General features: G+C 41.6%; 1 protein-coding gene across 1 annotated transcript in view; it reads left to right on the top strand.

The window, feature by feature from the left end:
• The window catches only part of PINX1 (PIN2 (TERF1) interacting telomerase inhibitor 1), a 73,367-nt gene that overhangs the window by 5,502 nt on the left and 44,131 nt on the right, over nt 1-23,734 (top strand). Inside the window, exons 4-6 of the mRNA XM_089528800.1 lie at nt 2,938-3,016; nt 11,644-11,736; nt 13,452-13,525. Of these exons, the coding sequence (XP_089384926.1) occupies nt 2,938-3,016; nt 11,644-11,736; nt 13,452-13,525 (246 nt within the window). The remainder of the gene's footprint in view (nt 1-2,937; nt 3,017-11,643; nt 11,737-13,451; nt 13,526-23,734) is intronic.

The raw sequence follows: 23,734 nt of genomic DNA, 5'->3' as shown, positions 1-23,734 counted from the left end.
GTCATGGTGTAGTGTGAAAGGGCCATTTGTTCCCACCAGTGTAACATATTAGGATTTAAAAAATTCCCATGCTGTCCTTTGTGGGTAGCTATGGCCTGTTACAGATTGCCAAAATAAAGCTGCTTCGGGTCTCTTTGGAGGTATGCTATTTAAATGATGCATGGGTCCTAAGAGTCTAGAGGTCATGCCAAAGCCACACTCCATTCCTAAGCACTGGAGGGCAGCTTTGGTGCAGCTTCCGGATTCTTAGGGTGCATGCATCATTTAAACAGCATACCTCCAAAGAGACCCGAAGCAGCTTTATTTTGGCAGTCTGTAATAGGCCTATGTTGCAGAGCTGCCAAAGTGATGTACTCAGGTGGTCAGTAGATACGACCTCATGTGGAAAATGGACAGACCAGACATTGAAATTCATAGTACGGCCAGTAAATACATAAAACCTATCCCTAAAACAAGTCTAACCTGGAATACTGGAGTTCTCACTGAAGTCAAGAAGATATATATCCCACAGCTCACTCAGTGCAAGTGCTGGGTGTTTGTTTTTAAACCGAGGTGCATGATTAAATTCAAATTTTATATTAATTTAGTTAATCTCTAGCACAAGGTAATTTTTCAGTGCTCTGCTGAGTTCTGGAAACTTATTTGTATTTTACAGATGCAGAATCAACCATTTAGAATTAGCAGCTGGGCCCAGTTTGCATTAGAAAGTCACATGAAGTGGCAGGGATTTTTGTTTCAGTGGATTGGCAGTAAATGTTACTATTGTTGTTGTTTTTGTTGTTCCATTCCCACTTTGAAGCTTGCAGTCAAATTCGATTATTTATTATTTAGCAGTAAGGCACCAGCTCATTTCAAACACTCCACCATACCAATGTTAACATTAAGGAATGATGGCTTGGTGTGATGTAAGAATTGATAAACTGTACCTTGTGATCTGCTGGCAATCTGTGACTGGAATTGTGTTAATTAGAGCAGAGAACACCCATTGAATCAGCTGCTGAATGGTGTTAAAAGAATTAATGGCCTGTTACAGACTGCCAAAATAAAGCTGCTTCAGGTCTCTTTGGAGGTATGCTGTTTAAATGATGCATGGGTCCTGAGAGCCTGGAAGCCTCACCAAAGCCACGATCCAATCCTAAGGACTGGAGCACAGCTTTGGTGCAGCTTCTGGACTCTTAGGACACATGCATCATTTAAATAGCATACCTCCAAAGAGACCCGAAGCAGCTTTATTTTGGCAGTCTGTAACAGGCCAATAATAACACATCGGTAAATCCAGCTGATTCAATGGCACTATTCTAGGGGAACTAAGGATAGGATTTAGGTCTGAGATTTAAAGTGGATTTGCCAACTGTGGTTTCTTTAAATTGAAAAACCTTAATTGGCTCTTGAGTTCTGCCTCCAGAGGGGTGGTATAGCATGGCAATGGGAGTGTACTTAAAGCATTCAGAGAACGGAAAATGAAAGCAAAACAGCTACTTTGAACCACTGTCTGCCAGCTGTGCTTTGGGATCCCATTGTTTGGATTCTAAAGTTGGGTTGTTTGGGTAAAATAACCTTGGTTTGGTGTCTGAATTTGTACCCGTGGAGAAGAACTGCACATAACATGATGGCAGTATCAAAAATACGTTATCCAGGTAATGGCCAGAATTCTTTTGGTGTCTTTTGAATGCATTGGTTCCTCCTATGGAAGCAGTTGGACATTTTTGTCTAATATGGAAGATCCACATTTGGTTCAGAATTGCAAAACTGGAGTTGCCCTTTGGAGAAGCAGGCGTGCATGGGCATACAAATGGATTTACATGGAAATGTATGTACCTTTGGCTGTGCATTTGTGTGTGTACCCCATTGCCATTCAACACAAGTGACCATTTTATGCTACACAAATGCAGTCTTGCAATCCCACTTTAATTGCCCTGGTTCCATTCAGCATTTGTAATTTTCAGTCAGAGAGAGCTCTGAGGCCTCATCAAACTACAAATACTAGGATTCAGCCATGGCAGTTAAAAGTGGAATAATACCATGATAACTGTACAGTGTGAAAGGGCCCAAGGTGTTGCATAGCTCATAATTCCTCATGTGGAAATGTACACAGTGTATGCTCTGTGCCAACCCTGTTCTCCCACATACGCCCTAATTTGTAGAAGTTTTGAATTTCTTAAATGTGTTTTAATGGTCTAATTGTTTAATGTTATACAGTCGGCCCCCCTTATCCACGGATATTTTATCCACAGATTCAAGCATCCACGGATTGAAGATTCCCCCCAATACACACACGCACACACATTCCAAATAGCAAACCTTGATTTTTCCATTTTATATAAGGGACAATATTTTGCTATGCCATTGTATTTAATGGGACTCGAGCATCCACAGATTTTGTTACCCACGAGAGGTCCTGGAACCAAACCCCAGTGTATAACAAGGGCCCACTGTAATACTTTAGTTGTTCAATACATTGATTTTTAAAATTGTTTTATATTTTTAAGTTAATGCTTTTAAATAGCATATTAAATTAAAAAGTTCATTTTTTAAAAAATTACCGGTATAGATTTTTGTAGATTGTTTATACCTTTTCTATAAAAGAGCTTAAAATCATTTATAAAATACAGATTAGTATTGCTTGTCATGCAGGGAGAAAGGCAAAGTATAAATTAATCTCTCTCTCACTACATACACCTATGAAATGGATTTTAATTGTATATTGTAATTAATGTAATGTGGTTTTAATTTTATGTTGTTTTAATAATTTTACTAAATAAATTTACTTTGATCACTGTGGAAAAGCAGTATAGAAATAAATTTTATTATTATATTATTATTATTATTAAATGAATAAATGTTTAACTTATTCCTCTGCTTTTACCCCTGAGATCCTATGAAAAAGGGAAGGATATAACAATTGAAAAATGAAAAATAAATAAACGTTACTTGCAGGACAATTGGATTGCTCATCAAGATGACTTCAACCAGCTACTGGCAGAACTGAACAACACTCATGGACAAGAGATTCCAGGTACAGGGGGAAAATATATATTCAGGGGTAACTGTGTTGGCCATGCAGTAAAATACAACAAAATCCAAAATCCACAAGCAGCAACAGCTTTACTGCTGCTTTATTGGGCCAACTTCAAAGCATAAAATACATTAAGCAAGCTTTTGACGCTTCACTGGCTTCTTCATCAGGCAAAGATGTTAAAAATCATTTGGAGAAAAGTGATGATGATATTAAAGTCATAGGCCTAAATTCTGTCTGAGATATTGTCAGTTAAGATGGTATTACTGAAATCAAGATATACTATATCCACAGCATTCCCTTCATCTATGAAGCTGGTAATTTTATAAAAAAAAAAAAAAAATTAGATTTGTCTGGCATGACTTGTTTCTCTGAAACCCATGTTGACTTTTGTGATTATGAAATTGCCTACCAAATGTTCACAGACTCTCTTTTTAATCATAGAGTTGGAAGAGACCACAAGGGCTGTCCAGTCCAACCCCCTGCCATGCAGGAAATCTCAATCAAAGCATCCCCAACAGATGGCCATCCAGCCTCTGCTTAAAGACCTCCAAGGAAGGAGACTCCACTACACTCCGAGGGAGTGTGTTCCACTGTCGAACAGCCCTTACTGTCAGGAAGTTCCTCCTAATGTTGAAGTGGAATCTCTTTTCCTGTAGCTTTCATCCATTTTTCCGGGTCCTGTTCTCTGGAGCAGCAGAAAACAAGCTCGCTCCCTCCTCAACATGACATTCCTTCAAATATTTAAACAGGGCTATCATATCACCTCTTAACTTTCTCTTCTCCAGGCTAAACATCCCCAGCTCCCTAAGTCGTTCCTCATAGGACATGGTTTCCAGACCTTTCACCATTTTAGTCGCCCTCCTTTGGACACTCTCCAGTTTCTCAATGTCCTTTTTGAATTGTGGTGCCCAGAACTGGACACAATATTAAAGGTGGGGCCTGACCAAAGCAGAATACAGTGGCACTATTATTTCTCTTGATCACTATACTTTTATTGATGCAGCCTAAAATTGCATTGGCCTTTTTAGCTGCCGCATCGCACTGTTCACTCATGTTCAACTTGTGGTCTACTTGGACTCCTAGATCCCTTTCACACGTAGTTTCATTCAGCCAGGTGTCCCCCATCCTACATCTGTGCATTTTATTTTTCCGCCCTAAGTGCAGTACCTTACATTTCTGTGTGTTGAATTTCATTTTGTTAGCTTTGGCCCAGCTTTCTAGTCTATTCAGGTCATTTTGAATTTTGATCCTGTCCTCTGGAGTATTAGCTATTCCTCCTAATTTGGTGTCATCTGCAAATTTGATAAGCATGCCCCCAATTCTGTCATCCAGGTCATTGATAAAGATGTTGAATAGCACTGGGCCCAGGACAGAGCCCTGTGGGACCCCACTGGTCACTTCTCTCCAGAATGAAAAGGAGCCATTGTTGAGCACCCTTTGGGTTCGGCCGGTCAACCAATTACAAATCCACGTAACAGTTACCTTGTCTAGCCCACATTTTACAAGCTTGTTTGCAAGAATATCATGGGGAACCCTGTCAAAGGCCTTACTGAAATCAAGATATACAATATCCACAGCATTCCCTTCATCTACCAAGCTGGTAATTTTATCAAAGAAAGAGATCAGATTTGTCTGGCATGACTTCTTTCTCTGAAACCCATGTTGACTTTATGTGTTTATGGAATTGCCATCTAGATGTTCACAGACTCTCTGTTTAATGATCTGTTCTAGAATCTTTCCTGGTATAGATGTCAGACTAACTGGACGATAATTGTTGGGTTCCTCTTTTTTCCCCTTTTTGACAATGGGGGCAACGTTTGCCCTCCTCCAGTCTGCTGGGTATTCCTGTACTATCTCTTTGCTTATTCTGTGCTGAATTTCCCCCATTCTGTCCTCTGTTCCATTATCCTCAGGTTGAGCACCCTTTCCCTTTTCTGAGAACACGGAGGCAAAGGTGTTGAATAATTCTACCTTTTCTCTGTCTCCTGTTAGCATTTTGCCATCTTCTCCACATAGTGGCCCTACTATTTCCTCCTTCTTCCTTTTGCTGCGGACATATCAAAAAAAGCCCTTTTTATTATTCTTAACCTCTCTAGCAAGCCTGAGTTCATTCTGCACTTTAGCTTTTCTGACTTTACCCCAACACATGCCTGCTATTTCTTTGAATTCCTTTTTCATGATTTCCCCCCTTTTCCATTTCTTATACATGTTCCGTTTAAAAGTTAGCTCAGTTGAAAGTTCCTTAGTCATCCATCCTGGTTTCTTGAGACACCTCCCATTTTTCTTCTTCATTGGAACTGTTTGAAATTGTGCCTTCAGTATCTCCCTTCTATTCTCCAGGCTGAACATCCCCAGCTCCCTAAATTGTTCCTCATAGGGCATGGTTTCCAGACCCTTCACCATTTTAGTTGCTCTCCTTTGGACATGCTCCAGTTTCTCCACATCCTTTTTAAATTGTGGTGCCCAGAACTGGACACAATATTCCAGGTGGGGCTTGACCAGAGCAGAATACAGTGGCACTATTACTTCCACTCTATTCTGCTCTAGTCAGGCCCCACCTGGAATATTGTGTCCAGTTCTGGGCACCACAATTTTTGTCTTTTTGCTCCAATTTTTGCTCCATTTTTCAAGCCTTGGCTTCCCATGGAAAAACCTTTCCATTTAAATCCAGTTGCTTCTCTTTTGCTCCCTTTTGCTAGACCTGGCTTCCCATGGAAAAATCTCTCCATTTCAAATTCAATTGCTTCTCTTTTGCTCCCTTTTGCAAGACCTGACTTCCTAAGGAAAAACCTCTCCATTTAAATCCACTTGCATCCTTTCTCAAGCCGATGTTAAAACTTCTCCAGCACCTGGGAATCGGTTAGGAGAGGTGCAGAGAAGGAGGGACAGAAGTGGTATTTCCCTCCTTTCCGTGCTTCTTTATAGCCCCTAGATTTTGCCCTCGACTTATCCACGGGTCATATCAAGATCCAGGATTTTGACCCTGAAACCTTCCCTCGACTTATACATGAGGTTGACGTATACACCAGTATATACAGTAGGTGATTTACATGCAGGCAGAGACCACTTGCTTTATTGGCCATATGAGGATTAGGGACAAAGCAATAAAAGAGTTACTGGAGTAAGCCTGGAAAAGGTGGCTGGCAATGACTGACTTGTCCCTTGTAGCAGTTCTCAGGTAGACAGCCATCATACTCTTTGAAGATTTTACTTACTGGTTTTGATTAATATCCTACCTTTGTCCCAAAGCAGCTTCCAATCTAAACAAGAGAGATTAAAGAATAGATAGTATAAAAGTTCTTAAAAAAATAAACATTCAATCTGTTTTTAAAACATTACTCCTAAGACATAAATTTAAAACATTTAAAACACACATAAAACATATGAAGTAGCAGAGAATAAATATATAATAACCAGGAGTTGTATAAAATGCTTTATTTCTGTTTCACAGACCAAAGTAGATAATCGGAAATTACTTTATGCTTATTCATTTATACCATATGTTTGATTTTAAAAGGAAAAAAAATTGCACATTATAGTTCTTTAAAAAACAACCAACACCCTTATTGCACATCTTTCTAGCCTAGCCCATTAAAGGCTGATGCCCCTTAGAAATAAGAACTTAGGCTGCTGGTAAAAATAAAGCAGAGAGGGGTCGGACTGAGTTTCCCTTGGGAAGAACTTCCATAGCCAAGGAATAGCCATTGAGAAGGGTCTCTTCTGTGTCCTTAACAGATGAGCCCATGAAGGTGCTGGAACAGGGATAAAGCCTTTCCCTGAAGTGTGCAAGACTTACACTGGCTCATATGGGAAGATGCAAGCTTTCAGATATTCTGAACCTATGCCATATAGGGCTTTATAGGTGATCACCAGCACTTTGAATTGTGCTTGGAAATGGATCAGCAACCAGTGGAGCTATTGTAGTAAAGGAGTTATATGCTCCTTCTTTATAGCCAGCATCACAATGTGCATCATTCTATATCTCATAGCACATTTTCCTACCCCAACAACTACAGATGTACCTCAATTAATGAAGTAGATGTGTTCCAGCACATTACTTCTTCAACAATATTTGGTACCAGAGCTAGAAATAACATGGAAAGAATAGGGATAGGTTCCTATACTAGAAAAAGGAGAACAGTTTAACTTGTTTCAGCAATTTTGTTATCCAAAACTAATAACATGCACATGTGAAATTAAACTATCAGGTCAGATAAGCCTTGCATAAGTAAACAAATGTCAATATGTAAAGAGATCTTATAGTATCTTTGAGGTGCTACAAAATGGTTTGGCATAGTGATATTCCAGACAAACATGGCTTTTGCTCTGAATTCTACACTGTAAGTGAATGAAAATATTTTGATTCTAGAGACCATTTTAAGGGATTACCTTTTCTTTCATGAGCCTCTAATTGTTTATCATTTCTATTTTGGGGGCTGAATGTAGAGATCTTTTGTTTTGTTATGTCTTTTAAACATGTTGGGAGTAACTTGGTGAGGCAGGCTTATTGGCTGTCTCCTTTCATCTCTGTTTTGCTGAACATGCATGCTCAGTAAGAGACTCTGAAGGCAACTGCTGTTTATCTTGCAAACAATATTGCACCATTTACTGATGCTGCAACCTAGACCCCAAACTCTGTGTTACTCCAGGCTTCTTTAATCATCCTACCAATGCCAATATTGGAGAAAAATTTCTATCAAGGCAGTGGGCCAAGGAGAAAGCATGCTGGTTGTATGCAATAAGACTTCGTGGGAAGGAGCTACTATATTAGAGTTGATGATGATAAAGATTAGTGTCCTGCTTTTCCCCCAAATTGAGGCTCAGATGCCTGTGTGTAGCTGATAAAATCTGTTTTTAAAAGGTTTTGTAATACCCTCCATATAAAATAGAAATGCACACACAACATATAAAAACATGCCCCTACACCCCCTGTTGTCTCTATCAATGCAGCTGAACAAGAGAATTGGACTTCACAAAAGGTCATGCTAAAATAAATTGGTCTCATTGCTCAAAGATTCCTTCCTCCACTTTCTGTTTTGTTTGTTTACCTGTCCGTTGCCAATCCACTCCTGTGAGGACTTTATTTATTATTATTATTATTATTATTATTATTAACCTTTATTTATAAAGTGTGGTAAATTTACACAGCGCTGTACATACAATCTTTTTATCACACATGCCTGCTGTCCTGTCATAGACACGCTAGTTTAATAACAGAAGCATACCAGTTTTGCATCCATTATTATTATTATTATTATTATTATTATTATTATTAAGCTTTATGTATAAAGTGCTGTAAATTTGCACAGTGCTGTACATACAATCAATTAAAATAGATCAAATAAACCTGCCGATGGTGTACATTCTATGAAAATAATTAAACATAAGACATATTAATACATCTTAACATTCAAACAATAAAATATAGCAGACAACAAATTAAAATAACATATACTGAACAGTATTGTCTTTAACTCAGTTTTGAAGCTGGTTAAAGAGATGATGAACATTATCACATGTTCTCTTCATTAGCGCTGCTTTGGCAATCCATGGCCATACAATCTGATTTCCTCACCACTGCCATAATGCTGCCTTCTGACCCCTGAATACCGTCTGTGCCTGCCAAAAAAGAAACAACAGTCTCTGCTTCTTTGGGGGGTGGACAGGAAGAGCCTGTTCGAAATTCAAATTAAAAGAAAGTGTTTTTTAAAAAGCAGCTTGCTCTAGAATAGTGAGAGGGGGAGAGAAGGAGACACTGACCCCATGTGACTGCCCAATGCAGGAATTGCCTTTCATACCTGGGGACTAATGCTGTTGCAGTGTATTTGGAAGCTTAATGACAGGTTTTACCTGTTAGTGGCAAGGTGAGCTCTAAATGTTACATGTTGGGCAAGTAATAAGACAGATACATTTGCACAATAAATACAGTGGGGCCTCACTATTTCCGAATGACAAGACCACTTTGTCTCCAATGGTGGCGCATACATGCAGCTGCCCAGCCATTGGAGACAATGGGGGTTACAGACCGCCATAAAGTATGCGCTCTGCGCGTACTAGGGCTAGGAAGGGCCATATTAGGGTTAGGAAGGGTCTTACCTTCCTCACGGCCTTTCTCTGTAGTATGCGCGGAGCAAGTCGTAAATGGCAGCGGCCATCCACATGGGCGCCGCCATTTTGACATCTTGGACGCATAGCGTCCAGACGTGTCGCGGCGGAAGTGATGCCGCGAGGGCGTGCTTCGCCCCTCCCGGCGCCACTTCTGCATTTTGAAAAGGAGCACCGTTTTGGCACTCCTTTTTCGCTGCACCGGGAAGCCTCGCAGTCTGGCCACTGGGGCTTCCCTCCTCAGCGAATGGCAGTGGTGGGAAAACAGCCGCTTGAGGGCGGTCTGTAACACGCCAATGGGACTTCAGATAAGTTTCATCCTGTTGTACCTAATGGAAGTGCGGCCACTTGCACGCACTGCTATTGGGGACAATTGGGAGCTGTTGGTAATGGCAGCACGTTACTGCACCACCATTAAGGACAACAGAGCTTGAGGTCCCACGGATTTTGGTATCCATGGGGGGGGGGGGAGTTAGAACAGATCTCCCATGGATATCAAGGTCCCACTGTATTACCAAAAGTGCTATTCTCTAACTTTAATGGCTGTTTAAAAGCTGTATGTGATAAAGTCCTTAAGGTTTTGAAACTATGTTGTGTGCCTTGTAATCGTTTTCAGCTTATGGAGACTCTGAAGAGAATCTATTGCAAGGTTTTCTGGGGCTGAGACTGTGTGACTTACCCAAGGTCATCCAGTGGATTTCCATGGCGGGAGCAGGGAATCAAATTTTGATCTTCAGTGTCGTAGTCCAGCACAAACCACTGCACCACACTGGCTCTTGGAACTATACATGCTGTGAAATTGCAACTCTTTGCCACAGGAGGGCACTGCTGCTACTTTGGAAGAAAGCTTATGGTTAAAATGAAGCCAGCGCATACATGGGCAGGCTACAGTACTTTGCTGGATCAATACCCATTTCTGTAGTGGGAAGGAAGATTCTCAACTGAATTAGGTCTGTGGAGCTGGAGGAAACATTAAGCCTCTACTCTCTCTACTATTTTCCCAAACTTGACTGCTTTTTTAAGCTCTTGTTAAGGTTTAAAATAAATGGATTCCATCTGGTTACAGGGAATGCACAGCTGTCTTGTTGCAGCAGCTCCACTGGCTGTTAGTCGCATGCCAGGCACAAATGGCTATGGCTTATGACCTACAAGCCCTCTATGCTTCAGGTCCAGGTTATCTGAAGGGCCATATTCCCCCAAATGAGCCTGCTCATGTCTTGAGGTCTTCTGTGGAGGCTCTTCTCTCCCACTACCCTGACAGATATATAGAATCACAGAGCTGGAAGATACCTCAAGGGCCATCCATTCCAACCCCGTTCTGCCATGCAGGAATACACAATCAAAGCACTCCTAACAGATGGCCATCCAGCCTCTGTTTAAAAACCTCTGCAGAAGGAGACTCTACAGGGCTACTCCCAGGCTCTGAAGCTTCTTTTGTAGAGAGGTTAAACTTCCTTATTATCCTTTTGTAGGCAGAAGAATACCTTTTTGTTTCCACAGGCCTTTGAGGATTGACTGCTCAGGGGAAAGTCTTTCATGTGCAGTATTTGTTAATATTTGTTGTTTATTTTTAGTGGTTATGCTTGTAACTGCTTTTTTAAATTTTTATTGATAACTTAACTATATTTTTACCCTTCATATGATGTACAATTTCTTGCTGTTTTAACTTTTATTAGCCGCCTTGACTGGGGGGAAAGTAGGATACAGAGGGCCTTTGGTCTACTGAGGATTGGTTCCAGGACCCACCATGGGTACCAAAAACTGTGAATGCTCAAGTCCCATTAAATACAATGTCATAGTGAAATGGTGCCCCTTATATAAAATGGCAAAATCAAAGCTTGGTCTTTGGATATTTTTTTTTAAAAAAATTCAAGCCATGGACACAGAATCCATGGCTACACAGGGCCAGTTGTATTATGATTATTATTTTCAGGCTTCTGGATTTGTACCCTCACCCAGGACTAAAAAATATGGGGGACATGTGCTTTATACTGCTGAAAGTCTCCAGGAAGCATGGTTATCTATTAATCACTGTGCTCCATGCTCTTTTTAGAATGTGTAAGGGAAATGCAACCTCTGGATTTTGTTTTGTGGTCCTAAAACCCACAAGCATTTTAAGAAGGCTGTTTGGTTGAAAAACCAAGCAAAAAGCACCAGAAAAGCACCCAGACAAGCTTGGGTTCTTTTGTCTTTTCATCGTCCTCCTCCCCAAGCTAAAAATTGTCTCTGCTTCAGCCAAATCTCAGATGAGAATGAACTACATTTTTTAAGCATCTGGAATAGCCTTATGGAAGCAAAAACCATTGTAACACCCCACCTTCCCTGGGCAATTCTTGTGGGTGGTCCCTCAAGAATCCTAGAGTCAGAAGAGCCCCCAAGGGCTATCCAGTCCAATCTCCTGCTATGCGAGAATACATAATCGAACATCCCTGACAGATGGCCATGCAGCTTCTGTTTAAAAACCTCCAAAGGAGATGAGCTTTTGCTTCATGCAACAACTTCCCATTTTTGTGTTTCAGAGGCTGTACCCAGAGAGGAAAAGAAAACCTTTAGCCTGGAGGAAAAATCCAAGACCTCCCGGAAACGGGTTCATTATGTGAAATTTGCCAAAGGTAAGGCCAAGGCAGCCAAGCTGAAGCCAGAGCCAGGGCAGCAGAGCTGTGTCCTGGACCCTTGTGCTCTTGGCAGTCACTGATGCAGGTTTTCTGGTTAACACTGTACTGAAAAGCTTTCCAATATTGTTACATGGTCAGATCAGTAGTATATTGGAACTATTTTTAGAAAGCTTGTTAATATTATTTTTGAAGGCTGTATAATAGGTGGAAATTTTATAATCCTCCAGATGTTGTTGAATGGCAACTCCCAGCCTTTCTTGCTGTTGGCTCTGCTGGGAGTTGCAGTCCAACAACATGTGGAGGACTGCACAGTTATTGCTTCTACTGTATAAGTCTTCCAAAAGACTTTCTAAAGAAAAATTTCAGCACCAATACTATTGTTACTTTGGAAACAAATAAAAACATGGCTTACTAAAGCTTTGGGAACATGATTGATCGTGTGCAAATTTGTACATACAAGTGGTTTTAAATTGTTTGTGTTGCTGTTGTTTGCCTTCAAGCCATTTCTGACTTATGGCCATCGTAAGGCAAATCTTTCATGGGGTTTTCTTAGCAAGATTTGTTCAGAGAGAGTTTGTCATTGTTTTTGTCTCAGGCTGAGAGAGCATGCCTTGCCCAAAATTACCCAGTGGGGGTCTCCAGAGTCCTAGTCCAATTGTGAAACCACTACACTGCACTAGTTCTCAAAGTAGAATTGCTGCAGTTTAAAGTGTTGTACTCAAATTCAGAACTTAATTTAGGCCTTTTTTAATTGGAAAGATCTTGCCTTATGGTATTTACCCTTATTTTCTTTCTAAGAGAAAACATACTATATTGTGCAAGGCAAACATGTATCATGCAAAATAGCATATGAGTATTCCAAAGTGCTCAGTTTTCACACTGATTCAGATAGGAGAATAAGAAACTTTTCTACTTACAGAAACATTTCTACCTGGAAGCCCATTGAAATTAATGGGATTCTCACAAATGTGTTACCATCTTTGCTCTCATGATGGAGATATTTAATAATGATGATGTTAATGATAATGATAATTTATTTATATTCTGCTTTTTCTCAAGGAATCAAAGCGGATTGCAACAATAAAATGACACAGCATACAATTACAATTACAATTAAAAGAAAAATCCCAAAACCTAACCCTCCCCCCAATCATAAAAGCAAACGCCAAACCATAAAAGAGGATTAAACAGCAGATAATATAAAAACATGCCAATATAAGCATAATAAAATACTGTAAAAACTTGTGAGTAAATTGTGCAGGGAAGGTTATCCTGTAAGGGGGGGAGGCACACAGGGATGGATGGTGATATTGGAGTAGTAGTAGGGGGAGGCAGGTCAAGGAGGCTGATCTGGGAAGGCCTGCCAGAAGAGATCCATCTTGATTGCCTTTTTAAAGGCTTCCAAGGTGGTAAGATGACGGATCTCATCCGGCAGGTTATTCCAGAGCATAGGAGCGGCAGATGAAAGGGTCCTCTGGGTCACCACAGGCAACCTAGTCTTCTTAGGTTTTGGCAGGTTCTTCCCAGAGGACCAAAGTGTGCGGGGTGGATTATATGGAAGGAGGCATTCCCACATGTAGTCTGGACCCAAGCCATGTAGAGCTTTAAAGGTTAAAACCAATACCTTGTATCTTGCCCAGAAATTAATCTCTGTTTTACTGCAGGCCATACCTCTTTTCCCCATTATTCCTGTCTGTTTGCCCTCTCCGTAGGCAAAGACCTCTCTTCCCGAAGTGAAGATGACCTGTCCTGCATTTTTGGGAAACGTCAGATCAAAAAAAAGCAGGTAAGAGATTCATTCAATACAGTTGGCCCTCCACATTTGTTGGGGTAAGGGGTGCAGGGTCCCTGTGAAAGTTGGGGGGAATGCAAATTTTAAAAATCCTTTTTTTTTTTGTCAGAGAGAATACCCCTCTAGGAATCTCTAGGTCCTCCAGTGCAACTCTGTGGTGAACATCCACCAGAAGTTGACCGCAGAATCACGCTGGAGTACCTACATATGCTTAGAGAAGTGTTTTCTCTAGGAAGCTTTATGTCCTCCATCACAACTCTGTGGTCAGCATCCAGCAGTCATGCTGGAGGACCTAGAGATTCGTAAGGAGAACATACTATTCAAATCTGTGAATAATCAAATACGCAAAAGTCAAACCCACAAATGTGGAGGGCTGACTGTATTGTCCTCTATTGGAAGTACCCATTCTAGTTGTGAACAGTGTTTTCCTGAGGTACACTTTTACACCAGTGCACCTCAGTCTTTGGCCCTCCAGACATTTTAGACTTCAGCTCTCAGAAGCCTTAGCCAGCATAGCTGATGGTCAGGAATTCTAGGAGTTGGAAGTCCCCAACATTTGGAGAACAGAGTTTGATAAGCACTGGTTTGTATTATACAGATAATCACTTTGATACTGCGTTATTTGCTATGGGTCCATTCTGTAGTGTCCTGGGATCTGTCATTTTGTGACGTATTCAGAATTCTTTGCTAGACAGTGCTAGTACCTCACCAAACTCAAAATTTCCAGATTCTTTAGAGGCATCCATGGCAATTAAAGTGGTGCTAAAGTGCTTCAACTGTGTAGTGTTAAACTGGTCTGCGTGTATAATCCACATTGAGTCTACTGTTGAATGCCAAACTTCAGTTATAACCCTGTAAGCATTTACTTGGGAGTACATCCCATTGAAACAAATAGACTTTGCTTCGGAATAGATAGGCATTTGATTACACTGTTCTCCTAAGTTTTGCACAAATCACTTAAATCAGGACCTTCACTATATAACTCTTTCTCCAGTATTTCTGCATCAGTTTAGCGTTATGTGATTTTTTATCTTGAAACTGTATGTCCTATTTGCTCTTTGTTAATTCTGGGAAGGAGGTTAAAAAGTGGTTATTTATTAACTTCAGTTATAACCCTGTAAGCATTTACTTGGGAGTACATCCCATTGAAACAAATTAAAAGATCTGCATTGGCTGCCGATTCGCTTCCGGGCGCAATATAAGGTGTTGGTGATGACCTATAAAGCCCTAAATGGCTTGGGCCCAGGATACCTGAAGGACCGCCTCTCCCCATACATTCCGTCCCGCACCCTCAGAACATCTGGGCAGCAACTACTTAGGGTTCCTGGGGCCAGGCTTGTCTCCACTACCAGAAAGACATTTTCCATCGCCGCCCCGGCCCTCTGGAATACGCTGCCCATAGAGCTCCGCTCGGCCACCTCCCTGGCCCAATTTAAAAGGGATTTGAAGACCTTCCTTTTTGGTAATGCATTCCCCGATTAAGATGTCCTATGGACCTCCTTCCTCTTCACTGGCAAGGTGACTGGCTAACTCGGGACTTTTCTGTTTTTATTGTAATGGTATTGATGTTTTAATGTATTGTTTTTAAATTGCTGTAAACCGCCCTGATCTGTGGAAGGGCGGTATATAAATAAAAATTTTATTATTATTTTATCATTATTATTATTATTTATTTATTTATTTAAGGGAATATGAGGTTTTACTTTTCTGAAGAGAAGAAGCGAGCCAGTTAGGATCAAGAGACTGTAGGGGGGAATTTAAACTAGTAGATTACTTTCTTGCTTCCTCCAAATTATCAGAGATATAGGTAGCATTTCCTTGAGGATGACATTTGGACTGCTGCTGTTGACATAATTCACATTGCTAGTGGATTAATCACTGCAGCATTTGAGACAAGATGATAACAGATCAGCTGTGGAAATTGTCTGTAGTTGACAGACAGACTAGAGATCTAGGCCAACTCTCTAATTTTGTAATATTTTTCTTTAAAGAATTCTCCAGGGTTTTGTCTGCTTCTTAACTTGCATTGTATTTTTGTGAGGAGATGTAGGGGTTGTTGTTGCAGTTTTGTTAAGGAGTGTTTGTGAGACAAAGCTGGAAATCTCAGTGAGTGAATTACTTCCTGTAAGTGACTCTGGCAAGGCTTGGCACTGGCTGTTGATTTACATATATTTGACTGGGAATTAGACAATTTGCTCACACAGGGGAGACCTATTGATGGCCATTAGTCATGGGGAATATGCCTGAAATGCAATGCTGAAGTGTGGAATTCTCCCATTTGTTCAGGATTCCAGCCATGCCCTTTTCTTAGAGACTTTCTTTTCTGTCTTACCAACCCCAGCAGTGGCACACAGCTTCCCCCTGGCCTGAAACAAGGAGGCCAGCTCTTGGATGCTTTTGTTGTGGATTCCTGCATGGTGAGGGATTTGACTAAATAGCCCTCAGGCTCCCGTCAAACTTTTCTAATGCTGCCCCTACCCATTGCCTATCCACAAGCTCATCTACACCTGCCAGAATACTCTGGGCTGCCCCTTGAGCATTCTGGCCTAGAATTTTCCCCTTAGTTTGCATGTTTTCGACTCTCTTTCCCAGTGACAACTGGCAGCTGCCTTCCCATGCAGTCCCTGTTTGTCACCTGGCACCACATCTAAGGTCATAACGGGTCCAGCCACACTGTCGACACCAGACATTTTATTCTGGCCTTAGAGCAATTCACGCCCGCAGCAGCAGCACCAAGCAGTGGCTGCCATTGTCACTGAAAACCCACAGCAAATGGTGAGTTATTAAAATATGGGTTAAGGGGAAGAAGCCTTGAATTGGGTGCAGGCATCCTGAGGATAATCTAGACCCTATTCAGGGCTTCTTCGCTGTCTCATGTAAGCAGGATGCAGTGAGTCCAGGCAGGATTTGCTGTAAATCACCCATGTAAACAGAGTCCAAATTGAATAGGAGAACTTTCTGAGGAGCAGTACTGGAATGCAGAAAAGTCTCCACCCCGAACTGCCCAGAGTCCACAAGCCTACCTGTCTTGACCATTAGTTTTTTCAGAAAAGTGACCAGTTTCTTGCTTTGGGAGAGATACCCTCAAAGTAAGAGATGGGGCAGGCAGCTACTCCAGGGATTTACTGCAGTAGGTGGGTAGGTAGGGGATTGGTGGGATTCTCCAGAGCAGCTGCCATGGTTCTGCCTTTAGGAGGGGAAAGAGGAAGTCACTTGGTACATGGGACAGGGGAGCGCACCATTTGCCACTATGGTGCAACAGGGGTCATTAGGGGAGTGCAGGGGGTGCCAGTTGCACCAGGTGACACCCTAAGGCAGGGAACACCACTGTTGCCTAAACATCTGCCATTCTGCAGAAACAGGCTGTGGCATTTGCTTCTCTTTAAACAGTAGAGCTCAGTGGAAGAGATTGTATGAGTGGGGTGAGGCTCAGTAGGACAAGAAAGGAGGTCTTTTTTTAATTTAAAAAATGTGAATTTATTAACATTATTCTTTTAAAAAAATTTTTTTAAATCACATCTTACCAAATGTTCACTTTAACCGCATGAAACTACGGTATGTATGTGTAAGTAGATTTAGGCTGTGTGTACAATATTGTAATTTAAAGGTACAACTTAATTTTGCTAGTTGTTTATGTCACAACTATTGCCATTACATTCAGTGATATATGGGAATTATGATTTACAAGGAACTTTAGTACACAAAGCATGACTAAGGATTCTGTGTGGTGTGGTATGGAAGGAGTTCCATGGGGGAAGGTGACACCATGAGTTACCACACTGAGTGATGCCAACCCTAGTGGCGGTGTTGTGGTGCACAGATAAATTTTGAACTCCGGGCTCACACCGAAAAAAGCAGGAAGAACAAAATTAATTTGGAAATTTTACATAGAGCTAGATAGCAATGGTTTATCAGTTTAAGGCCCTGTTCTCCAGGTGATACAGTGCCCATTCTTTGGGGAAGCAAGGAGATTCATTTTGAGGGTCTATCCTGTTTAGCTGAGCCAATGCAGTGTAGTGGTTTGATTGTTGGACTAGGACTCTTGAGACCAGGGTTCTAATCCCTGCTTGGCCATGAAATCTTGAGGAAGTCACATGCTCTCAGCTCTGGGGAGGGCAATGGCAATGGCAAGCCTCCTCTGAACAAATCTTGCCAATAAAACCCCATGATAGGTTACAGTAACATCAAGATCGGACCATATTACACCAATATTAAAATCTTTACACTGGCTGCTGATTAGCTTCTGGATGCAATACAAAGTGTTGGTCATTACCTTTAAAGCCCGATATGGCTTGGGCCCAAGTTACTTAAAGGAACCCCTCTGCCTACACAATCCGCCCTGCACTCTTAGAACCTCAGGGGAGCAACTGCTGGAATACACAAAAACTAGATTGGCCACTACTTCCCACAAAGCATTTACAGCCGCGGCCCCAAAATTATGGAATAATTTACTGGAAGCGATCTGTCTTATTACCACATTAGAAGCCTTTAAGAAGGCATTAAAGACAGATCTCTTCCTGCAGGCATATCTACCCGACCTGTTATAGTTGAATATTCCCACTCTGATTTGTTAATATGGAAAACAGATGATGACATGGATGTTTTAACTCATCTGCAGCAACATTGCTGGTAGATAGTATTGTATTGTTAAATAATATTATTTTTATTCTACTGTGCACTTTGTAATTTGTATTGTTGATACTGCTGTGATCCTGCCTCGATCCGCAGGGAGAGGCGGGAAATAGAAATAAAATTATTATTATTATTATTATTATTATTATTACTTAGGGGCACTCTTAAGTTGGAATCGACTTGAAGATACACACACACACTCTTTCGTGTTGCACACATGCATCCCTGTTTAGCTTTCCTGGTTTCTGCTTGCAACATTGGAAGGAACTAAGAAGTAAGATGGGTGCAGGAAGCTGGTTTCATTTCAAGCCACTTTGAAGGTAGCTTGAAATGGGAAAAAGTTGAATTGAGACTCGGGCATTCCTTTGTTCAGAGCTTGGGAAAGCTGCTTCTTTGGACTACTGCACTCTTTTGTTATTTATTGATAGGTATGGGTTTAATAGTGCTTTTTTATTTTGTACTGGTATATTTGGAGTTAGAGTTCAGTAGCTAAGTTTTAATTTCTTGTAAAAATACAAATACAGTTTGTATTATGAAAAATGTGAATATAATTTCTTGTAAAATACAAGGGGAATGTAAAATGAAAGCAAAATTTGTTATGTAAGCCAGGATAGCATAATGTTTTGAGTGTTGGACTAGGGTACTGGGAGACCAGGGATCAAATTCTGCTAAACCATAGAAACCACTGGGTGACTTGGGGCATATCACACTCTCTGCTACAGAGGAATTCTAAGGCAAATCCCCTCTGAACAAATTTTAGCAAGAAAACCCTGTGATAGGCTTGCCTTAAGATTGCCTTAAGTCAGAAATTACTTGATGACACAAGCCCAGTTGATAAGAAAAAATCCAAGAAGGGAGATAGAAACAGAAAAACAGCCAGAGTGTGAGGCTAAACAATTTTGGGAGAGAAGCTTGCCAGGAAGCCTCTGGAATGTGAGAGGAAGAGACAGGGAAAATGTAAGACCTGAATTTCTTGGGGGCTGTGATTAGATAGGCCTAGAAGATTGGGGCCTATTGTAAACTGAAATATTAGGATCAAAATATGACCTCTAAGAAGATGGATGGAAGATTGCTGTTGTTTTTACATTAGATTAGTAAACCTTTCTAAAAATTATTATTGCTGTGGCCTGCAGTTATTGGTTGCCTACCCCATGCCTAAGGCCTTAGTGCTCTACCAAAAAGGGGATTCATTTATGAAATAAGAAGTTTGGGGGCAGCATTGGTGGAGGCAGCATCACAAATAAAGACATCCACCTGGTGGCAGCAGAATTCCAAGGGGAAGGGAATAAGGGAGCCTGTTGCAAAGCTTTGGCCTCTTTCCTTCCCCATCACAAGAGAAAGCTAGACCAGTTTGTGACAACTACAATTTCCAAAAGACCCCAGCCAGCATGTCCAGTGGGGGTGAATTCTGAGAGCTGTAGTCCAAAATTAATATTTCCCAGCTCTGCCTTTGTCTTTAATTCACAAAGCTATACTGTCAAACGATTTGCAAAGGGGGTAATGGGAGATGGAGAGCCAGTATGATGTAGTGGTTTGAGTGTTGGACTATGACTCTGGAGATCAGGGTTCTATTCCTTGCTGGGCCATGAACCCTCTGGGTGACCTTGGGCAAGTCACATGCTCTCAGCCTCAGGAGAAGGCAATGACAAACCTCCTCTGAACAAATCTTGCCAAGCAAACCTCATGATAGCTTCACCTTAAGGTTGCCATAGGTCGGACACAACTTGAAGGCACACTGCAACAACAAATGGGGAAATGATATTGAAGTAATGTTGCATTTCTGTCCCCCCCACCCCTTGGGGTATATCAGTGGCAGGTTATGGTTTCCATTCTTTGAAAGGTTGGCACTGAATTCAGCGCCTGGGTTTTAAAATCCTGGAGAGTGTCCATGTTGCACTTGGAAGAGCAAGGAAATGCCGGAGCAGACTGTCCCTGTATCTCTTCCTGCTGAGATAGGGGGAGTCCTGGTCTTCATCAGGGTTTGATGTTCTGCTGTAGAGACTAACTTTGCTAAAAAAAAATCCAGCATAGCCCCTTCTGTGCATATACCCCAGGTCTCTTGGTCAAGGAAGATATCCCTTGTCCATACAATTCAGTGCCCAGGTCTTTGGTTGGCTCCTTGAACCACTCTCCTCCCTGTTACTTAAGAGACGGTTGCATCAACAAATTTCCCTTTGCTTATAGAGTAGCTGCTTGGCCAATTATATAGCAGCCAAAATAACCTCTCAGCTATCTTTTCCTGGGTCCATTGGGAGGCAGACATGTCACCATTTACCCTAACCAGCCCTGTTTTGTTTATGCTATAGAGTTCAACAGAAGGGCTGGTCGCAGAGAATGAGTTTTTTCCTACTTCCCCAATGAAGCACATATATTGTGAGGTATCCACCTATGAAATAGGTGAGGAGCTTGTGGCCCTTCAGGGATTGCAGTCTGGCCTTCAGTTTTCCCAACGGACCTTTCCCAATGGCACCATCATCTGCTGGTTTCCCAGCTTTTCTACATCTCTCCTCACTTTCCCATTCTAAAATGTTGGGATTCAGCAGTTTGAACACTGGACTATGAAGCTGGAGATCAGGGTTTTGATTCCCCATTCGGCAATGGAAACCCACTGGATGAACTGTGAAGAGTCACATAATCTCAGCCCTAGAAAACCCAGTGATAGAGTCGCTTTAGGGTTGCCATAAGTCAGAAACAACTTGAGGGCACACAATAACAACATCAGCAAGTTTGTAGCTATAGCATCTTGGGGAACTGGGTGTGTTCAGTTGGAGAAGAGAGGATTGAGAGGTGAGATGATAGCTATCTTTAAATATCTGAAGGAATGTCATGTAGAAGATGGAGTGAGCTTGTTTCCTGCTGCTCCAGAAACTAGAACACAAACAAATGGATTCAAATTACAAGAAAAGACATTCCACCTAAACATTTGGAAGACTTTGGAGGGTGCTATAAGAGCTGTTTATAGCAATAGCATTTACATTTCTGTACTGCTTATAAGTGAACTCAGCATTTTCTGAGCAGTTTACTATTGCTCCCAACAAGTTGATTACTCATTTTACTAACTTATGAAAGGATGAGTCAACCTTGGAGCCTTGGGATCGAACTCATAACCTTGTGGCTGCAGTAGTGGCATTTTAACCACTGTGCCCTCCCTACTATTTCACTCTTTGGCAGTGAAATAGACTGCCTCAGAGGCTCATGGATTCTCCTTCTTTGGAGCCGTTTTTATGAACAAAGGTTGGAAGGTCATCTTTCAGGAGTGCTTTAATTGTTTATTCCTGCCTGGCAGGAGGTTGAAGTAGGTGATCCTTGTGTACCCTTCCAACTCTTAAAATTCTGTGATTCTATCTGGACACTCCCCCCCCCCCCCCGTGTCCAGTAGGTAATACAGTGTGGGAGGACATGTTTCCAATGTTGGTGGCATTCTAAATGTGGACACTCCCCCCCCCCCCATGTCCAGTAGGTAATACAGTGTGGGAGGACATGTTTCCAATGTTGGTGGCATTCTAAATGTGGACACTCCCCCCCCCCCCCCCGTGTCCAGTAGGTAATACAGTGTGGGAGGACATGTTTCCAATGTTGGTGGCATTCTAAATGTGGCTTTTTATTAAAGCCTTCAGGTCCTAATTGATTTTACACAATTTACACATACGCTAGATGCACCATAAGTTTAAACTGTTTTAATTGGTTTCAGGTTATCTGGCTTTAAGTGATCAATGGTTTAGTATGCTTTTAGTGTTCTAAAACTGTTATTATTTGTTGTCCTAGATTGGGTTTTGTACACTGCCCTGGTGTCCTAGGATATAAGGTGACCTATAAACATTTTGATAAATGCATTATTGGTCTCACCCCTTTGGCCTGTGCTTCTACTCACTGCTGGAATGCGATTCCCAAGATATACTCAGTTCTGTAGCTAACCAGCAATCAGCCACACTGGTTGGGGATGATAATAATAATAATTGTCATAGATTGTGGCCCGCTATCCAGTTGCTAGTATCCACAAGAGGAGATTTGTTGAACCACTTGTTGAATGTTAACTCAGTACTTTAGTAAATCTAATTGATTCAGCAGATCTGCTCCTGTTGGGACAAGCAATGGCATTTAGGTTTGAGATGGAAATGGCATGGTCTTCCAGATGCTCTTGAACTGTAACTCCCATCAGCTCTAGCTAGCATAGCCAATGTTGAGAAATGATGGCAGTTGCAGCACAACATCTGGAATGCTGCATGATTCCCACCCTTGAGGAAGTCTGTAACATCTAGGGGAGAGCACGTTGGGAAAGGATAATCAACGGTCAGAAGCCACTGCGTTGTACCAGTTTTTAGGGAGGGTGCAGTTGTTTAGTCTCACAGGCAGCAACCTAGAGCAAAACAGTATCAGGGAAGAGGCACGTTTCCTAGATGATCTTCTGATGATGATGTAATGATCATTTTGGGGATGGAGCAATCAGAAATGCTAGCTGGGATGTAAATCATAGATTGGTCTCCTGGCATATTCACCCCTTCTCCCCATTATACATTCTCACATGTTCCAGGTTTCCCAGAAGGTCAAGGTGGGCAAGTAGGGGGGCACTTCCCCCCAAGACTCCCTCCATTTGGCTGTGCCGCCACAGCAAACCCAGATACCTCTGTTTTTATTCTACACTCCCTCTCAAAATGGTGTCAGGATGTCAGTTTACAGAGCATTAGACTCAGAAGACCAGGTTCAAATCTTCATTTGGATATGACATAAATACTTTTTGTCCTTTTTGTCACCCCTGGTTGTCTTGAAGATCAAATTGGGGGATTACATAGGCCACTCTTTAGACAAATGGTAATTAAAATGTCATTGATAATATTAGGTAAGAGGAATGAAAGTTTCCTTCCTTCTGTGGAAAGCTCAATGCTGAACATAGGTTGGAAACATTTCTTTTTTGAGGCAACAACTCTCAGAATACCCCACTGAGCATCTGGCTGGGGGACTTTGGAAGTTGTTGCCCCCCAAAAGAAAATTTTCCAAGCATTAGTGGTGATTGCCCAGGCAAACCTGTCTCTCCTCCCCCCCTTCCCCAAATCTTCTTGCATTGAGGCTCAAAACCAGCCAAGTACCGCTTCTCCTGGACTTCCGTTGTTTTCCCTGAATGACATAATCATCCCTATCCTTTCTCTTGATGTCACTACTTGCAAAACATTTGGCCTCTGTCCAGTTTGAGATCTCGTTTCATTCCAGAACAAATTGAGGTGCAAATTGAGTGAGAAGCTGGGGGGGTTGTCTGGCTCTTCCTTGATATGTATTTGCTGCAGAAACAATGGCTGTCTATCCGAAATTGGAATCATCGGCACATTGAATCTGTTGGAAATATTGATAGGCCATTAGGTGAAAATTTCCAAAGGTACAAACCGTATTCAGCGGTCTTTCTCCGATCCAGAGTAGGGAATTGGCTATGCTTCCGGCGCTATCCCCCTTTTTCCTTTTAAAGAAATCTTTGCACTGGGAAGGCAAAAAACACACATTCCGTTAGTTTTTATCTGGTTGAACTTCCTAGAACCCCTTAAATATACTCCCACGCCCCTCTTGAGCATCTCTAATTTACAC

The sequence above is a fragment of the Sceloporus occidentalis genome, unplaced genomic scaffold (genome assembly GCF_023333645.1).
Source record: "Sceloporus occidentalis isolate IW3139 unplaced genomic scaffold, rSceOcc1.0.p SCAF_6, whole genome shotgun sequence".
Lineage (NCBI taxonomy): Eukaryota > Metazoa > Chordata > Lepidosauria > Squamata > Phrynosomatidae > Sceloporus > Sceloporus occidentalis.
The sequence above is the reverse complement of the archived record's forward strand: the minus strand, read 5'-3'. Positions and strand labels throughout refer to the sequence as shown.